Raw genomic sequence first — 14,792 nt, 5'->3', positions numbered from 1 at the left:
TGGGCAGGGCGCGCTCACTCAGGCCCTGGCGGGGCTGCGGCGCGGCTGCTCGGCGGCGCTCATTGGCCGCCGCGCTGGGGGACGGCAGCTGCGCCAATGGCAGGCGCGTCGCACCGGGGGGGGCGGGGCGGCGGTGGCCGCGCGGGGTGGCTGTGCCGCGCCGGCTGCGCCGCGCCGGGGCCGCGCGTTCCCCTCAGGCGCCGCAGCGGGTTGGCGGGGGCCGCGCCCGGGGAGGGTGAGGCCGGGCTCCGCGCTGCGAGGCGGCCCGAGCGGGGCCCGCTGCCGCTGCCCCCCGAGCTGCGCCGCCCGCCGCCATCATGGGGGCCCCGGCGGTCGGAGCCGCTCGGGCGGGGTGCGGCGCCTGAGGGCGGGCGGGAGGCCCCGCCGGGCCGGGCCGGGCCCAGCCTGGTGACAGCGGGCCTCGCCCAGCCGTCAGCGCCCCCAGCCGGAGGGCCTCGGGGGCTCCCGGCGCCCCGCCCCGGGCTCCGGCCCGGCCTTCAGCGGCCGCGCTGCCGGAGCGCCGGGCCCGAGCGGGCAGGGCGGCGGGGCGGGCTGAGCGGCATCGCATCCCCAGCGGCGCCAGCCGGTGAGGCCGGGCCGCTGGGGCGGGGAGCGCTGCCGCGGGGCAGGGCCGCTCCCCCCTGCCCGCCGCGAGTGCGAGGCGGCGGCGGCCCTGCGAGCACCTGTCGCGGCCGGGCCGGCCCCTGCCCCAGCCCGTGCGGCCGGGAGGCTCCAGGGCCCGGGCTGAGCCCCGGCTGGGAGCTGCTGCGCCGCGGGTTCCGCCGCCCCTGGCCCGGGCTGCGCGCCATCTGTGAGGGAACAGAACTTGGGCTCGCAGCCTTTTCTTGCTTTCTATTTATTTCATCTGATTTTATTCTTAGTAACACTAAATTCCATAATTTACAAGCTAGGAGCTCGGTACGTGTTTACAGCACCAGTAGTTGGTGCATTGCCAGCCATTCGTCTTCTCATCTTTTGTGGTTTTTTTACTAATTTTGTTCTGGCAGGACTACAGGCAGATCCCTCCGTTGATTTCTCTTGCAGTTACATTTAACTTTCAAACAGAACACACAGCTTGGTCTCTTGGCTCGTCTTAGAACAGACAGTTAAAACTGCCCCCCTCCCCCCGTTATTTGACTGAGCTCATTTCCACTTTGAAATAGAGGAGCTGCCTTGGTGGTTTTTTGTTTTATTTAAATGTGTGTGTACTTAGCTTTTAAAAGGGGAAGCTTCAAATCTCTGTGCACAGAGACTACACCCAAATTCCTTAGATTAACACCACCAACACACCTACATTGTTGGAGGTCTCTGTTAAACCGTTATTCTCAGCTTTCTGTGTGAGGCTTCGGGGTGGCAGAAGGCCAATATATAATCATACTACATAATAGTTTGTTACATAGTTTGAGGATTACATCTCAAACCAAATTTGTCATCTGTATGTATGCTAGTAAAATCAGGGTGCTACTTCCAAGCAGTTAAGCTCACTCGGCAGCAGGATTTCACCTGCTTGGCTCCAAGGTTCTTCCAAAATCTTGGTAATTTATTGGGTTTTACTCCTCACCTTTCACCAAACAAGACACACTCTTCAAGGTTCTCACTCAAAACTAATTTTAGATCTAGAAATAGAAGTTCCGCTGTTTTTTACCATACCTTGCCATTCAAATAGAATAGAATGGTTCAGGATTTTAATGTGATGCAAATATCAAATGGGCAAAGTAAGGACAATGAATAAATTAGCATGGTGTTTTTTTAGAAAGGCAGTTTGACTAAACATGTTTCTCGCATTGGTTCAGTACTGACAGAGCTGGAGTGAAAATGACAACTGGACTCAGAAGTTGTCACAATTTAACAGCTCAGTCAGGGCAGGGTGATGACAGCCTGCATCTGAGGTGTGATAATATATACCAGCTTTATTATACTCGCTGTCTTTCACTAACAGCTCGGAGTCAAGGGTTTGTCACGATCAGACCCTGAGTCTAAAGGCTGATTGTGAAGAATGGATATGTTTAGCGATGTTATTTATCAAGTTCACCGTGCATCTTCCATGTCTATGGAAAGGGAGAATTCTTCTGTCCTGATTCAGGCAAACATTTCCCACTTTGAACAGAACTGATATTTTGTAAGTAAAATATGAGACTACTTTGAATACTTTTTAATATGCAGCAATGGTAGAACAAACTGAACGTTATGCTCAGGAAAGTACATTTAAACATTCATAAAGCTGTCAGGCGCTCTAAGATTGCGGACTCCAGAATGGCTGTGCATCCTGCCCATCTCATTCAACATCTGTGTCTGCGCGTGCTAGCCATTTCCCTGACCCTTTGTCTCTCTCTCCTCGATGATACTGCTGCTATGGTGAAAAATAGAGAGAAAGAACAACAGGATATTGTCCAGTTCTAGTCTGTGTGCCAACAGTGACAAAACGTTGTTTTCTCCTAGGTTTGGGGATTCTTGTTGGCTTTTATTAGTTCTGGGCAAGCCTGACCACGTTAAGATGTTTTTCAAATTCTTCCAGTTAGTGTGGAAACCTTGAGTCTCTGGGAGGAAGGTGGTGTCCCATGCCCTGGCACGGGCATTCCTGTCCTGGAGGATGATACTCTGACTCATGCAGAGGAAAAGAAAAGTTCTCCTGTAAAACACAACAGGAAGCTGTCCAGTCCTGCTGTGTGCCAGGAGGACACCTGCAGAGCTGCCGCAGGGGTGGAAGCGAGCCACAGGCTGTATGGATAATGCTGAGAAAACTGCACGGCTGCACAAATCTGACGCCAATCTAGGGCGCTATTTTTGGTTTCCGCTCTGCTTTTCTGACACCTGTAGGTAAGCGCGAAGCGCACATCAGACTTCTGCAGCACCTTACAGAGCAAAGGAACCCTCGCAGGGCGTGGGATCACGGTGAAGCGTTTCTTGCTTTGCCATCGGGATTAATTATAACCCAGGGATAGGAACTGTAAATGCACTGGAGTTGCCAAGACGGGAGCTGGCTGTGTGCCAGTGCACCATCCCATCAGGACTCCCGGAGAGCAGCAGGTAACACCCAGGTACGCACAGGGCCCCGTGGAGGTGGAGTGCCAAATGCTGGGGGGTACGGTGAGGGGAGAGTTGGTGTTCAACAGTTATTTTGGGATGGGGGTGCTTATCGAACTTGATGCTCATCTCAGTCTGCTTTCAAAATAGGTTATTAGTGGATAGTGACACAGATTATGATTTTTAAGAAAACCTTAGCTTTGATGCAGTTCTCCTTAATGTGAAATAAACCCAAACAATCTGCAACCAGCGTGACACAGAGCCAAAAGCTTTGGCTTCTGCATGTTCTTATGTTGTGTGGACCACGGCCCCTTCTTTGCTGCACCCAAACAAGGCATCAGTGGTGATTAAGACCATTGTGAGAGGATGAAGTGAGCTGAAAAATGATAATTGAGCCAGATAATGAGTTGTATTAAAACCACCCAGGATAACATGGAGTAATATATGACACATTCTGCAATGACGTATCATATAGGACACCTAAAGCTAAGGCAGATGTAACGCATGCTTTGAAAGATAAATGGCAGAAATTTGAAAAAATCTGCTTGAAGTGTGAGAAGTGATGAAGTGTAAGAAAACCACAAAGGTGAAAGGAATAGATGTGCTAATTACATAATTGTGGGACTACATAAGAAATGCCTGTGAAGGGGGAAGCTTGTGTTGTTTGGTTGTGAAGCTTTTGGTGGGGTTTCGGGAAGATTGAATTCATGAAGCTGTAACTTCTGTTAAGCTGTAAGTTTAAAAAAAACACACCAACTTTTATAAAATTAACATGTTACAGTATTGTTTTAATGATCTAAGGTATGAAAAAGTTTATATGAAAGGGCCCTCTCTAGGCTGGGTTTGATTTGAAGGAAGATACTAAAAATCCCCAATCAGCAACCTCTAAAAGCTTGGTTTTTTATCATAGCCTCAGGGCACTTACAGTCGGTGAGTTGCCTGGTTATGTCTCCAGTTCAGGAGTGCTGTGTTAATAGTTTTCTGCATTCTGGGAAGCTCTAAGCTTTCATGAATGGTTTCTGTTGCTGGGTATACAAAGCTCTTTCTTTTTCTTTTTTTTTTTTCTTCTCTTTTAAGGGCTTTTTGCAGTTGTAGAATACTTTTTACTTTGTGCTTTTGTACATCTAAGAAAAGCAGGTATATCAGGTGTAATAAAGTAACTTTCTTTTGCACTCATTTGTGAATGTTAAGCATTCAATCTGTTGTACTTCAAAGCTCTTTTCTTTCAAGATACTAAATAATTTGTAAGTATTGGCTAGCTCTGCTTATAAGCAGATAGCAGAGTGTTAAACAAGATGTGATTTCATTCTAGCGTTGCTCTTGCTATGCTTTTGTAAAGAAACCAGAATTTATATATCTGTCTGGGCAGTCGATGTGTGGGGTTCTTAACCCTGATTTCTGACATGAACACTGATTTGAAGTTGATGCTGCTCTTCTGTCCAGGTATGTTTAAGAATTTTGCAGTCTTGTTTTAGTCTTCTGAAGCATCTATTGCTCAATAAATGTTACAAGACTTTGGTACGTTTTATTATAAATTTAAATAATTTCTTTTCAGGTATACTCATCAGATGCTTTCTGTGATCTTTACCAGTGAATCTGCACGAGTGATTTTTTTCTAAGCTTACTTAAGGAACTGCATCTTGGTCCTTGTGCTGCTTTAACTCCCTGAGAAATAATTACGCTTAGCAAGACCTTATTACCTACTGAAGAACATAATGACTGAATTCCTGGTTTGTTTTAATTGGTGCAATGGTGAACAGCCCCAGCCGGTAGGTAGATGCACAACTGCCATCCTTTATCAGACTTGAAATTTTGTCTTTCAGTTATTTGGAAAATGCTTTCATTGTCATGTTGTTTTGATTAGTTTGTGCTAAGTAATGCCAAACCTAAACCCAGATCTGTTAAACTGTGTTTGAACTATGTGTGTTTTGCCAGAAACTTTGGCCATATGACTGTTTGCAGTTCTCAGGCTCTGGCTTTCCAACATTAAAGAAAGTTTTTGCAACAATTCAGTTAGCAGTAATAAAAGTGACTTTGACCCTCTCTTATTGCAAACAATCTGAAACAGTTGCTATGAGGCACCACCTGTTTTTTGGTTTTGTTTTTTTTTTTTATTTGAGATGCTTGTTTCTGCCTGAAAGCTGCTCGTGTTTTTTGAATAGGTATCTTTTTTCTTACAGAAGAGACGTCGGAGACTGGACCGGAATATGATAGGAGAACCAATGAACTTTGTACACACTGCGCATGTGGGGGCGGGAGACATGAATAGTGACTACTCATCCGTAAGTGTGCACCTCTTGGATAAGCAGAACTCTCTGCTCATTAGCCTGTAAAGCAGGTAGCTAATAAAATGCTAGCTAATTGTAAGAGAGAGAAAAATCTGACTTTTTAAAAGTCAATAGAACAGCATCAGAACAGAACTGACCTTTAGTTTGTAAACACAAGATACTGTGGAACATATATTCAGCAAGAAGTGCTAATTTCCCCAGTACCTTTTGTATGATGAGAACCTTTTGGCTAAGGATTTTGTGGAAGCACTTGATACTAGGTCCAGATAACACATCATCTTGAAGTCAAAGCTGTGCCAGGGTGAGGGATGTAGGAATAAATGGATTTTGGATAGCAGGACCTATCTGAATGCACTGACTTAAAATAGTATTTAACAATCCTGAGTTTAGTTGTTATTTCTCCCTACTACCTTTGGGACCCAGCACTGTAAACTTATGTCTCACCTGCCTCTTCAAATCGATGGTTTTAATAATTGCTCTGGCAACCAGACTTCATAAAATGCAAGTTCTAATGAACTTTTTTTCTAGGCTGTATCAATTCAGGACCACATGAAGTCTAAAGGTGGCTACACAAACAGCACTCCTGCAACTGTTGAGATATAGCAAAGTGAGAGAAGGCTGAAATTTGCTCTGTCTTATGAGGACCCCTTGGACTGTGCTTTTGTATTCTCTAAAACCTCTTTATCATGGAGTAGGGAGAGTACTTGAATTATAAACAGGTGAGTGCAGGCTTTGGTGTTCTTTGCACAATAGCTTCCAAAGGAGTTATTTTAAGTTAACCTTAAAATGGTCTGTCATGATAGCACTGTAGTAGCAACTGTAGTTTGTCATTGTGGATGACTTCCTAGCTGTGTCCCAAAAACCTCACAAAGTTGTCTTGCAGGATAGGATGGGAAGTCAGTATGAATTGTTTGGGGGTTTGGTTTCTGTCTTTTTCTCCCATCAAGAAATGCAGAGATTGATTTACTTGGAAGATAACATGTTTGCACTTTAGGCTAAACTGAATTGTTAAGTAGGATCCTGTAGCTTGTAGTAAGATTCTGGACTTGGTTTTTTAGACCCTTTACAGCCTAATCTAAAAAAAAAAAAAAAAACAAAAAACAAACAAACAACCAACAGAAGTACAGCTCAGTAGGTTTATAATTTTTGACGGTGAACAAACTAACATAATGTAGTTAGCAGAGTTTGCAAAACCCAGTGAAACATCTGCCTTGCTGTGATAATGCTTTTGTAGCTTAAAAATAGAGGGTTTGCAAACGTACCCGCTCTTGGATGAGGCTTAGAAAGACTGCGGTTTCTCTCAGTTACTGGGCTGCCTCCCTTCTGTCCATGCACTAGTGTGACTGACGGGTATCGCAACAACAGTGCTAATAACATGTACCAGTTAACTTCAAGTGGTGCTACAGTATGCTCACAACTGTGTGTTAATTTTGCATGACTGCTAATGAATTTTAATTAAACTAAAAGTATCTAAGATTGCTCTCTCTGCCTGTCTGTAACAGTAACTACACAGGACTTTGAGGGATATCTCTGTTGTCTTTCTGGCTCCTTAATTTCAAGACTTTTTTAGATGAGAAATAAAAAATATGGTTTAAGTGATACAGCCATGTGAAGGACAGAAATTTAAAGAATATCATGAAAACCTGTGGGAGAATATTAAATAGAAACAGTGTCTTGCAGAGCTCCAGCACTTCAGAAATATTTAAATAAATAGCCATAAATGTTTAGTCATACCCAGACTACAATTTATTACTTCTTATACATCTTTCTATTAAGTGGTATGACAAAACTGCTGAAGTAGAGCTAGGTTTTTTTTTTACCCAATCCTGGCAACTGTTCCCCAGACAAAATTCTGAATGACTGCCGGTGCAGAAATTTAGGAACTCTGCTTGCTGTCATGGGGTTCACTAAATAAAAGTGCTTAGATTGCTGCCGTGTCAGCACCAGTTATGCTGGAAGTCAGTGGAACTCTTTCTGTGCTCTGGGTGTACGATCAGTTGTGAGCTTTATTCCATAAAAAAAAAAAAATCTACTGGCAAATCTTTCAGCTTGTATGATTCTGTTTGTGGCTTGTGATACTTATTAAATCTAGAATGCTGGCTTTGCTGAATTGTTAGGCTGTCTTTTCTGAATATACTAGGGAACTTGAAAGACAGACATGAAACACAGAGCTACCTTTCTTATGCATTCATCACACCCCCCCACCCCCCCATTTCATCTTTAAGGGCCAAGGGGAAAGAGAGAGTATTACTTTTTGCAACAGTCAACAGCTGATCATAATATTCTGCAACCACATAAGAGAAATCTAATATCCATGTCTTGCTAGATCCTTACTCTTGAATTAGAATGTATGCCAAATTTTAATATATTTTAAAATTAGCATGAGTTGGGTGTACATTTAGCTTTTTAAGTCTTTTGTTTTTCTGGCTTCTAACTTCAGATTTATTCCAACAGCCTAGTTAAGATACCGAGTTTAAAGAAGCTAAATCCTGTACACCATTGCGGGAGCATGAAGTGGCCAAATTGTTTTAAAGAATAGATTCTAACTCATCTGCTATTAGATTGAGTTAATGCGTTCATTGGTCCATACCTGCCTAGAAAAAAATAGCGGTAGGGCAGCTGCTGCAAAGAGAATGGGTTGTATTTTGTTAATGCTATAAGAAAACAAATTGAGCAGGAGTTAGTGTTTTAGTGTTTCCTGAAGACCCATTCAGTATGTTTAAGCTTAGTGGTGTATGCATAACTAGAAATAAAGAAGTTGGTGATCATGTCAGCTCTTCTCTCCAAAAATAAATCAACAGAGAATTATGTTATTAAACCCTTATTTATAGAAAAATTCTAGCTTTCATTAGGTAAACAAAGTAACACTATCTGGTGTAAAATTAACCTATTTTCATCAAGATCTATAGTATTATATAGGACCATATTAAAGTGTCACATCATTACAAGGAAATGTTTTGCTATTTCATTAAGAGTGCCATTACTTTAAAAATCTAAATAAACATAGAAACATGTTTTAAGACTGACATTATTTTGTTGTATATTTAGAAACATTTATATAGCTGTAATCCGTCATGTAACTCAGTATAAACCTATCCTGGTTATAATAAATACGTTGAACTAGGCACTTGTACTCTTCTCTTATTGTGGAAAATCTTGATATTTTTCTCTGCACTGTAAACCTGTTGGTTGGTTAAGCAGATGGATCGCCATGGCTTGAGCTTTTATTACACAAAATCAAGATTCTCCACTAGAGAGCACAATTTTACATCAAGTCTTTTCCATCTGCTCTATGAAAGCTATTCATTGTGGGAGGTTTGGTGGGTTTTGAGCTTGACTGGAATAAAATACAGTAAATAAGACCAAAGGATCAAACTTCTTAATTGCATTGTAGTATGTGAAGACCTTATATCAAGACAATGTGGCAATGAAACATTAGTGCTCTGACTTGATGGCATTTTATGGGTTTTTTTTGTATTTGGAAGTAAACCAACTTGCAAGTGGAGTAGGATCAAATCTTTTATGTGTAGTCTGGCAGATTCTTAGCACTGTATTTGTTTGCTTCTTTTAAAAAAAAAAAGTGTGTGTGTTAACTTATTTTAAATACTGTATGTCTTAGAAAAGCCTAGCAGGGACATCAAGGGCTGACTATCCCATAATGCTGCATAAACCTTCAGTCAGTACATAGAAAAGGTATTTGGCTTTTTCACAACCTAATACATCTTTTCACCTCCTGTAGAGTGACTTTGTAACAATTACCTGGTGTCGTGCCGTGTTCCAGGTTAGCCCGTAATACGGTAACTTGCAGCCCAGGCAAGCAGCGCTGTTCCTTTTTATGGTCTTGCTGTTTTGGACTATCGAGTGCTTCTGTAGCTTCCAGTCTGTATAGACAAAAAATATGAGATTAATAAATGCCTGTAATCTTACTGTGCCAGCAAGAATTAGCACAATTTGACAATGCTGAATTCCACGGAGGTACGTTTATGAAATGTGTTGTATGTTACTAAATATGTTAACACTGGGGGGAAAAGAACCCGAATCTGAGAGTGAAAGATGATTACATGGCTGCTCTTGATTGTGTTTGGATTTACTTTGCTATCAGCACTGTGACACCGCCATAAAAATCCAACAGCTGAAGATAAGAATAATACTGGCTGCCTTTCATAATCCCTGTGGAGACAGATGAGATGGACCACAGGAAGCAAACAGTGCCGCGTTACAGCGGTGTCAGAAAGATGCCCTCTGGTGAGTGGGTTCCTGTATGGCTTCCAGGTACTTTGTGTTCTGCAAACTTGATTAGTCAGGAATCTCAGGTATTTGTTGTAATGATACTGTACTATGAAATCATTCAGGTAAAGTTAGGCAGTCGGGGAGTATGAGGTAGAAGCTACATCTTCCTTCCTAGCGTTTGTATCTTCTTTTCTCAGAACGAACTCTTCATGAGTAATCACAGTACTCTGGTTTACTAGGTCATGCTTCTAGTTTATGGCTCCTGGAGGTAGACTTTGAATACTAAAATCTGTGAGACAGGTGAATCACATACTAAGGTTTAATGTCAAACGTGTGGAGTCCTGAAAAATTCTCATTCATTAGATTGCACATAGGCCTCAGGGCAAAAAAAAAAAAAGCTAACCATAATGGAATGTTTCCCTAAAAACAAGGCTGCTTATTTATTTATTTTTAAAAAGTGGAGACCTGCATTTTTAACTTCTTGCTTTGTAGTATCACTCTTACTATTTACCTTTCTGTCTTAATACAGAGGCTGGATCAACCGAGTTTAGACCCAAAGCAGCGGTTAATGCTTGAAATTCAAGTTTTTAAATGCTTTCCTCTACAGCTGAAGTCCCAGTGTGCCTAGGGAGATGCTCTAAGTGGTTGGTTGGTGCTTGGGCTTCTGCAGAGAAACTGCCCTTTCTTCACACGCAGTCATTTGTCTAGCACACAAGGCCCAAGTTACTGACATAGGTAGTTTTCCTGCTGCTATTCATGTGTATGTAAAACAGTGTATATGTAAAAGGTCTCTTAGTTGTGTGCAGAACAGGTGCTCTCCAGGAACCGGCCCGTTGGACAGCTGTTTCCTCAGCAAAGCCTTAAGCTGTGGAGTTACTTAAACTTAGCACCACGTGCAGCTCTGAGTTAGTTTTGTACTTTGCTATGAGAAAGTGTGAAGTCTCCTTGTTGTTGCTTAATTCTTGGTACGCCAGGGAAGGTGGTCAGGCAAATTGGGAACTACAGAACAACAGGTTGATTGGAACTACAGAAAAAGGAGCTGTGCGGGTGAGGCAGGCTTAGAAGCTCTGGAGAGGCAATGCGGTGTATGTTTATGAGGAATGAGCAGGGAGCAGAACATGTGTGTGTTAACGTTTGTTATCTGCAATGCACAGGGCAGCTTTGTTGGGAAATACTCGTTATACGTACATCATTGGCATATGGAGGAAATGGGGCACTTAAATGCGTGACTGAGTTGGGACTTTACGAATAGTAGCATCCTCTTCCCGTGGTGGCTTACAAAGCTGTTTACAGAAAGCATGGAGCCACCCAGAAAGCTAGCTTGGATTTCAGCAGTGGCAGACTGATGCCATGTATGTGTTTGGAAGACAAGATGGCTTTTTTTTTACTTCTGATGAATGTGGGGTTGCAGATGTTGTAAATATGGAGGCCTGCTGCACTTGATGCTACCACTGTAGAACACAAAACAAACAAAACTTAGAGTTAATACAAAACAGTAGTAAAAGGGTAATTGGCTTTGGTCCACCATGCTGCTGAAATGTCAGGGAAGTTAACTAGAACCGCCTGATGTTCAGCTTCCAGGAGCTGGGAGAGTATGGATGGGTTGGGTGGAACTGAAGGGTCATGAAGACTGCCTTGGGGCTGAGGGATGTTCCTCTGGACTCTCTGCAGGCTGAGGTGCCAGGAGGTCACCACGGCTACACCACATTTCCATTAAGACCTTTTCTCCCAATGCTATGTAGAGAAAGGAAAAGTGAAAGGAAACTATGAAAGCATTTTAAGTAGGCGGGGATCTTACTCGTGTTTATTCTTGTGCCAAAACCACTCCCAGCTTGAGGTGCTTGATGCTGAACTAGGACTGCAGTCTTCCCCTGGAAACTTACAGATAAGCAAACTCATGGTACCATAAAAAACTGTGCCCCTGCAGGGAGAGCGGGGTGCACGAGAGCACCCATGCTGTGGTATGCTGTGACCTCTGTAGCACCCGAACCCACCCCTAAGTGGCTTATCGGGCGCTGCAGTACAGCTACTGAACTCCTCGTGGCTGTCGCTTGTTCCATACATCCTGCTTCTGTGCATCCCATTAGCATGTCCCAAATCCTAAAATGTTACCCACAACCATAATTCAAATGGGAGGAAGTTCTCTTAACCTAGCTTAATCCCATTTAGAAGAGAGCAGTAACAGATGGACAAAAACAACTTTGAGGTGGCTGTTGAGACCGCTACAGTAAAAAGACCTCTGAATTGAAACTACTTTACTTAGTGAACCTTATTAATTTTTTTGTTAAAACAATGTAAATGGGAAGAAAATTATCTTTGTAACAAGTGTTAAGTTTCTTCTGATATTTGCTTGTAAATCCAAACTGAACAAAATTGAGGTGGTTATTATTAAGGGCCCACCCTAGTTCAGGGGTGGAAAAAGAAGTCAAATTATGTCTTTTACTGGTTTAATATATATGTTTTAATATATATTTAGAACTTCCTCCTAAGTAGAAGGAAATAATCAGTTTTTAAACTGAAATTAGTATGATTGCTCCAGCTTACTGGAAGTTTTGTGTTTGGTTGTGTGGTTGGTTGTTTTTTGTTTTTTTTTAAAGATTTAAAATTTGAATTTAAACTACTGAGAGAGAATTTAGTATGCTTTTATAGCTGACGTTGATGAAGAAACTGAAATTATTTAGGCATCCACTTGTACAGGTCAAAGAGAAAAAGTGTTTGGTCACAGGATTGTGGTGGTGGGGTTATTTTGTTTTGTTTGTTTGTTTTTATGTAATAGTGTATTTACATGCATCTGATGTTGCTGGTGCTTAAGACGTATATTTTGCATAACTTACCTGAGCTGAGTCTAAAGGTGAATGAACACTATACTGATAACCAGCAATTAATTTCATCACAGTGAGCTGTCCAAAACTCAGGATTTGTAGATCAGGCAAAACAATGGCACTTATTATAGACAGAAATTTTTTTAAAAATTGATCTCATATATGTAAGTCTGAAAGTCCAGTCTCAACATGAGCTGAAGCTGCATATTAATGGTGAAAGTAATAATGCTTTTAAATGCAGCTACCCACGTTTACCCTTGTCGACTCTGCCACCAGGAAACATTAAAACCTGACGCAGTACCTTGAGGTTGTGATACAAGCTTGAAAATATAATTCCAAAGTAAGGTTTATAGTCCTTAATACATGCTAATGTAACCGTGTTGCATAATGGCATATGAGAAAGGCTTTTACTAGGTTTTTTTCAACTACTTTTAAACATCACCTTTGACAATGCACTTGAATTGGTTATTCTTGTTATTCTCTCCACTGCATAATATCCAGTGAAGTAGGGTATTGCTTGCATAAAGTGATATTTACTGGTGTTCAGATAAGGCTGCTAGTATGTGAGGAAAACTTGCTAGATGTGTGTCTGTATTAATAAATGATTCTTAAATACCAGTCTTTCCATGTTTTGGATCGTTTTCTTGCCAGGAGATGAAGGTCTGTCTGTCCCATCAGGCTGTTGCACGTGTCCTCATCTTTGCCGTGTGTGTGTCACAGAGACGGCAGGTTTCAGTAACGATGTTTCCCGTGTCACTTCAATCACGAGGTTTCACAGTGTAACCTTGCTGTCTTGTTCCAGGCTCCAGCCAAAAGGCTGTGAAAATACAAATAACTGAAAGAGACAGTTTATAGGGCAGGCTCAAATGTTCTTTGGTTAAGCCACTTTGTTTTCCTTGTCACCTGCTTTATTCTACCCTGTTACTCTACCACCCACTAAATTGCTTAGAAATATGTTTACATTCAGTATTTGGGTCAGTGTTCTTAGTTATTCGAATACAACATATTAAAAATTCCTTTATCACTTTGAAGCTTGTGTGATGATTAATGAACCCAAAATACCCTCTTTACTGACTTTTTTTTTTTTTGCATGACATAACTGTTTAGTGAGTGGAATCTAGTCTGTTTTACAATCTTAGTCCTTTAAAAATCATGCAATATATTTTCTTTTAAATACTTAATGCTGATAGCCACCCTTCCAGATCTGCCTACCTAACAAGACAACTGTTTTCTGCTTACAGTAATTTTATGCAAAATCAGCAGAATTAGATAGTAACTCCAAGTTAAGGTAATGGAAGAGCAAATTCAATTGCATGAGGAGGTATAGGGAAAGGAACAGAAAAAGGCTGATCGGTTGGGATAAGTTCACTCAAAAGCTGAGAGGCCGTTAAACATAAGAAAAACCATAAAGGAGCACTTAATGCAATGGGAGAGTTGGGGGGATGGCCTTGCAATGGAAGGTGGTTTAGATGTCTCTTGGATGTCTGTCCTTGTGTTTAGAAGTGTGCATACGTGGTAGAAAACAGGTAGAGGGAAGGAAAGGATAATTTCATTATCCCTTTGAAAAGGATTTCAATATATATATAGTATTATTCAAGCAGTTTATTTTCTGTGCTAATGGTTATTTAGCTTCAGTTTCCACTTTCTAACTAATGCGCTCAAAGCCTACAATTAAGCATCTGTGTTCCTTAATGCTTTAGGAATGCCTGAATAGAGTTACAGATTTCATTTCATGTTGTTGTTTTGGCTGGGGAAAGTGATTTTTCCGAGTGGTGTTGCTTTTCTTTTATCTGATGGAAATAATTCTGGTGGTATAGAAAAGATGCGATTCTCGGTGTAGATTATTAGTATCTCACACTGATTATGGGTAGAAGCTATATTGTTCATGCCAAATACAGAATGTCAGGTCTAAAACTGGAAAGAAAAAAAAAAAGAGGATTGTGGCATATTGATGTACAGACTCCGAGAGCGGATCAAAAACTCGAAGACACCTTGAAGACACTTATTAAAATCGAGCAAGCCTTTTATACCTTTACAGCGGGCTGACATATCAGCCTGTAACTGTGCTCAGCAATTTGCCACTCTAGCACCTTTTTGTATTGCAGACACAGCAATTTAGCAACTCCCTTTATCTATGAGGCCACAAGCTCTGCAGACAACTCTGTATCTTAAAGTTTCTCTTCTGGCTCCCATGGCTTCTTTCCAACAAGCATAACTGTGTCTCTCTCCCAGGGTTGGTTTTTACTCATTGTTGCTGTTGAGGTAGCTTGAAAAATACTCACAGAGGATCCTTTAGGCTCTGAAGTCATTCCTCAGACTCTGGAGGCCTTTATAAACTTCTTCTGCCTGGGACTGGAAATAACATATATGAATAAAATGTAGTTTTTGTCATAGTACTGAAATTTGAGACTAGATCATCTGGGTTTAG

At 41.8% G+C, this 14,792-nt stretch overlaps 1 protein-coding gene and 1 long non-coding RNA gene across 3 annotated transcripts; one reads left to right on the top strand and one right to left on the bottom strand.

Annotated features, from left to right (window-relative positions):
• Nucleotides 1-168: 168 nt before the first annotated feature.
• On the bottom strand, nucleotides 169-13,522 carry LOC119151563. Its single transcript, XR_005105459.1, has 3 exons — nucleotides 12,981-13,522; nucleotides 9,072-9,193; nucleotides 169-2,629 (listed from the first exon to the last, which is right to left on the bottom strand). It is a non-coding gene; the product is annotated as an uncharacterized LOC119151563 (long non-coding RNA).
• LOC119151562 (CDC42 small effector protein 2-B-like) lies at nucleotides 2,624-7,399 on the top strand. 2 transcript variants are annotated; one of them, XM_037395632.1, is made up of 4 exons: nucleotides 2,624-3,038; nucleotides 4,580-4,793; nucleotides 5,205-5,306; nucleotides 5,841-7,399. In XM_037395632.1, exons 2-4 carry the CDS (start codon nucleotides 4,740-4,742, stop codon nucleotides 5,913-5,915), a joined length of 231 nt encoding a protein of 76 aa, XP_037251529.1. In that variant the 5' UTR covers nucleotides 2,624-3,038; nucleotides 4,580-4,739; the 3' UTR covers nucleotides 5,916-7,399. The 2 variants fall into 2 exon arrangements, with proteins under 2 accessions (XP_037251529.1, XP_037251530.1); XM_037395633.1 differs by lacking the exon at nucleotides 2,624-3,038 and adding an exon at nucleotides 3,048-4,467.
• Nucleotides 13,523-14,792: the final 1,270 nt, after the last annotated feature.

Source organism: Falco rusticolus, chromosome 7 (genome assembly GCF_015220075.1).
Source record: "Falco rusticolus isolate bFalRus1 chromosome 7, bFalRus1.pri, whole genome shotgun sequence".
NCBI classification, from domain to species: domain Eukaryota; kingdom Metazoa; phylum Chordata; class Aves; order Falconiformes; family Falconidae; genus Falco; species Falco rusticolus.
The sequence above is the reverse complement of the archived record's forward strand: the minus strand, read 5'-3'. Positions and strand labels throughout refer to the sequence as shown.